Below are 2,500 nucleotides of genomic sequence, written 5' to 3'. Positions count from 1 at the left end.
CTCGAATCTCCTAATCACAGTTACCACGTGGCTCTACATTTGGCAGTCGATGCGATCACTATCTCTTCGAGGCATATAAAATGTAGACCCTCCTAAGCCTGGCATCCACAGCATTTTTCCTTAGAGGCAACATTGGTATGAATGATTTACGTGGGTAGCCCAGTGGTTCCCGAACTATCTTACACATAGCCCCCTTTTGCTTCCAGCAGATCTGCGTGCTCCACCCCTCGTTTTTTGTATCTACATGAAATTATATATTTCTCCTTGTATTTACATCTGATCACTGTTTAGGAAAACAAAGATTCTTGCTTGTATTACAAGGAATTAATCAAATAATACAGACACGATGCATTTTACTAAGTAAATAAACTTTTAATTCAAAGGGAATGAAAAAAAGTTTAAAAATTGGCAAATTGGCAAAATGGACTTGCAGTGCCAAGAACTAAATAATGTGAAATAATGGCATTCGGGAATACTCATAAAACTAGAATGGAATAGAACAAATCTAATAACCACTGATTCCATGATATGGGGTGACTGATTTGCATGTATGTAAGGGCAGATACTTGTTCTTGGAATGATTTCATTATCTTATTAAACAATGATTTTTGAGCAGATGACTTCACGCCCCCTAGCTTGGGAATCGCTGAGCTAGCCCATACCGTGATCGAATGCCGTTACGCATAAAGCGCAATGCCAAACAAATCACTTCTGTTCATCAAACGACAGCAATGACCAACACTAGTACAGCCATGTAGTCATGCAAGCTAAGCAGTTGGAAAAAAACAGTAGAACACACACCCTAAAACAGTGCGGGAGACTAGCAGATATCTCAATCATTGAACATGTAATAACTCTCAATAACAAGCTCCGGCAGGACACCTTGCCTGACAGCACACTGGATCGGTTAAATATATGTTTTGCATTCACTACATGAGATAACAGAAACAATAATATAAGAGGGCAAGGGCAAGATAGATAATATAATAAAATATGATAACACTCACAAACATTGATAACCCCCTCCCCCTCCCCCTCCCTCTCGTAGCGTGGAACGGGGACGTCACGCCACCTTGCAACCATCAAGGACCAGGCAAGAATGATGCAGCAGTTTCAGTCATCTCAACAGCCGCGCACATGCGACATCTATGACAGGACGACATTAGGCAACATTTGAGTGCTGCTCCTGTCCTTTACCTTGGATGGTTAAAAATGGCTCAGATAAACTTTGAATATACCGTTACTACTGAACTTTCCGATACCACTTATCTATCCGATAGTTACTATGCCGCTATGTACACAGATAAAAATGATGCATTCGATATAATAAATTAATGGTTATTAAAGAATAAACCCGTACGGTCTTCATCGATGACAAGCTTTTAATGTTACAAACAAAAATATAATTAATAAGCTCTGTTACAACAGGGCTGCAACGAAAAAAACACCAGTGAGCGAGCCAAAATATTATATTGGGCAGTCATAAAGCAATAAAATTAACACATTTCTTAAAACTATTAGTGGCAAGTATTTAATAAGGAAAAAAATGTACATCAGCCTACACAGGCTAAATCAAACACGAACACGTGTTCCCAGAATTCTGCTTATTAATTCTGGTATGTCGGGTGCATTTGCTTTTCATTACACATTACACAAATGTCTATCTTTTCATTTTTCAAGTCAAAGTGATTCTTCCTCATAGTTTGCTTATTCTTTCCATCTAGCAACAAAAGTATGAAACCTTAACACCAAAATGAAGGAAGCCTACGTTAATATTTTGAGGAGTATTTTATACAAATTATAAAATTATCTATGTTGTTCGTATGACATCATTACCAACAACATTCATTACTATTTTCATAGGTTCATTTTGCTAATTATATATCTTCTAAAAATCATCATACCACTCTTACATTCACTCAGTCACTCGCCCTCTCACTCACTCACTCACCCTCTCACTCACTCATTCACCCTCTCACTCACTCATTCACCCTCTCACTCACTCATTCACTCACTCACTCATTCACCCTCTCACTCACTCACTCATTCACCCTCTCACTCCCTCACTCATTCACCCTCTCACTCCCTCACTCATTCACCCTCTCACTCACTCACCCTCTCATTCACTCACCCTCTCACTCACTCACTCACTCACTCACTCATTCACTCACTCATTCACCCTCTCACTCACTCATTCACCCTCTCACTCACTCACTCACTCACCCTCTCACTCACTCACTCACTCACCCTCTCACTCACTCACTCACTCACCCTCTCACTCACTCACTCACTCACCCTCTCACTCACTCACTCACTCACCCTCTCACTCACTCACTCACTCACCCTCTCACTCACTCACTCACTCACCCTCTCACTCACTCACTCACTCACCCTCTCACTCACTCACTCATTCACCCTCTCACTCACTCACTCATTCACCCTCTCACTCACTCACTCATTCACCCTCTCACTCACTCACTCATTCACCCTCTCACTCACT

At 40.8% G+C, this 2,500-nt stretch overlaps 1 protein-coding gene across 1 annotated transcript in view; it reads right to left on the bottom strand.

Annotated features, from left to right (window-relative positions):
* Window positions 1-2,500, bottom strand: part of clu (clustered mitochondria protein homolog) — a 34,574-nt gene that overhangs the window by 28,082 nt on the left and 3,992 nt on the right. The window contains exon 2 of the mRNA XM_086553735.1: window positions 802-929. Within this exon, the coding sequence (XP_086409861.1) occupies window positions 802-929 (128 nt within the window). The remainder of the gene's footprint in view (window positions 1-801; window positions 930-2,500) is intronic.

Source organism: Penaeus japonicus, unplaced genomic scaffold (genome assembly GCF_977035675.1).
Source record: "Penaeus japonicus unplaced genomic scaffold, GWHDUDI00000001_assembly GWHDUDI00000028, whole genome shotgun sequence".
In the NCBI taxonomy this organism is placed as follows: Eukaryota; Metazoa; Arthropoda; class Malacostraca; order Decapoda; family Penaeidae; genus Penaeus; species Penaeus japonicus.
Note: the sequence above shows the minus strand (reverse complement) of the source record. Positions and strands in the feature narration are given on the sequence as shown.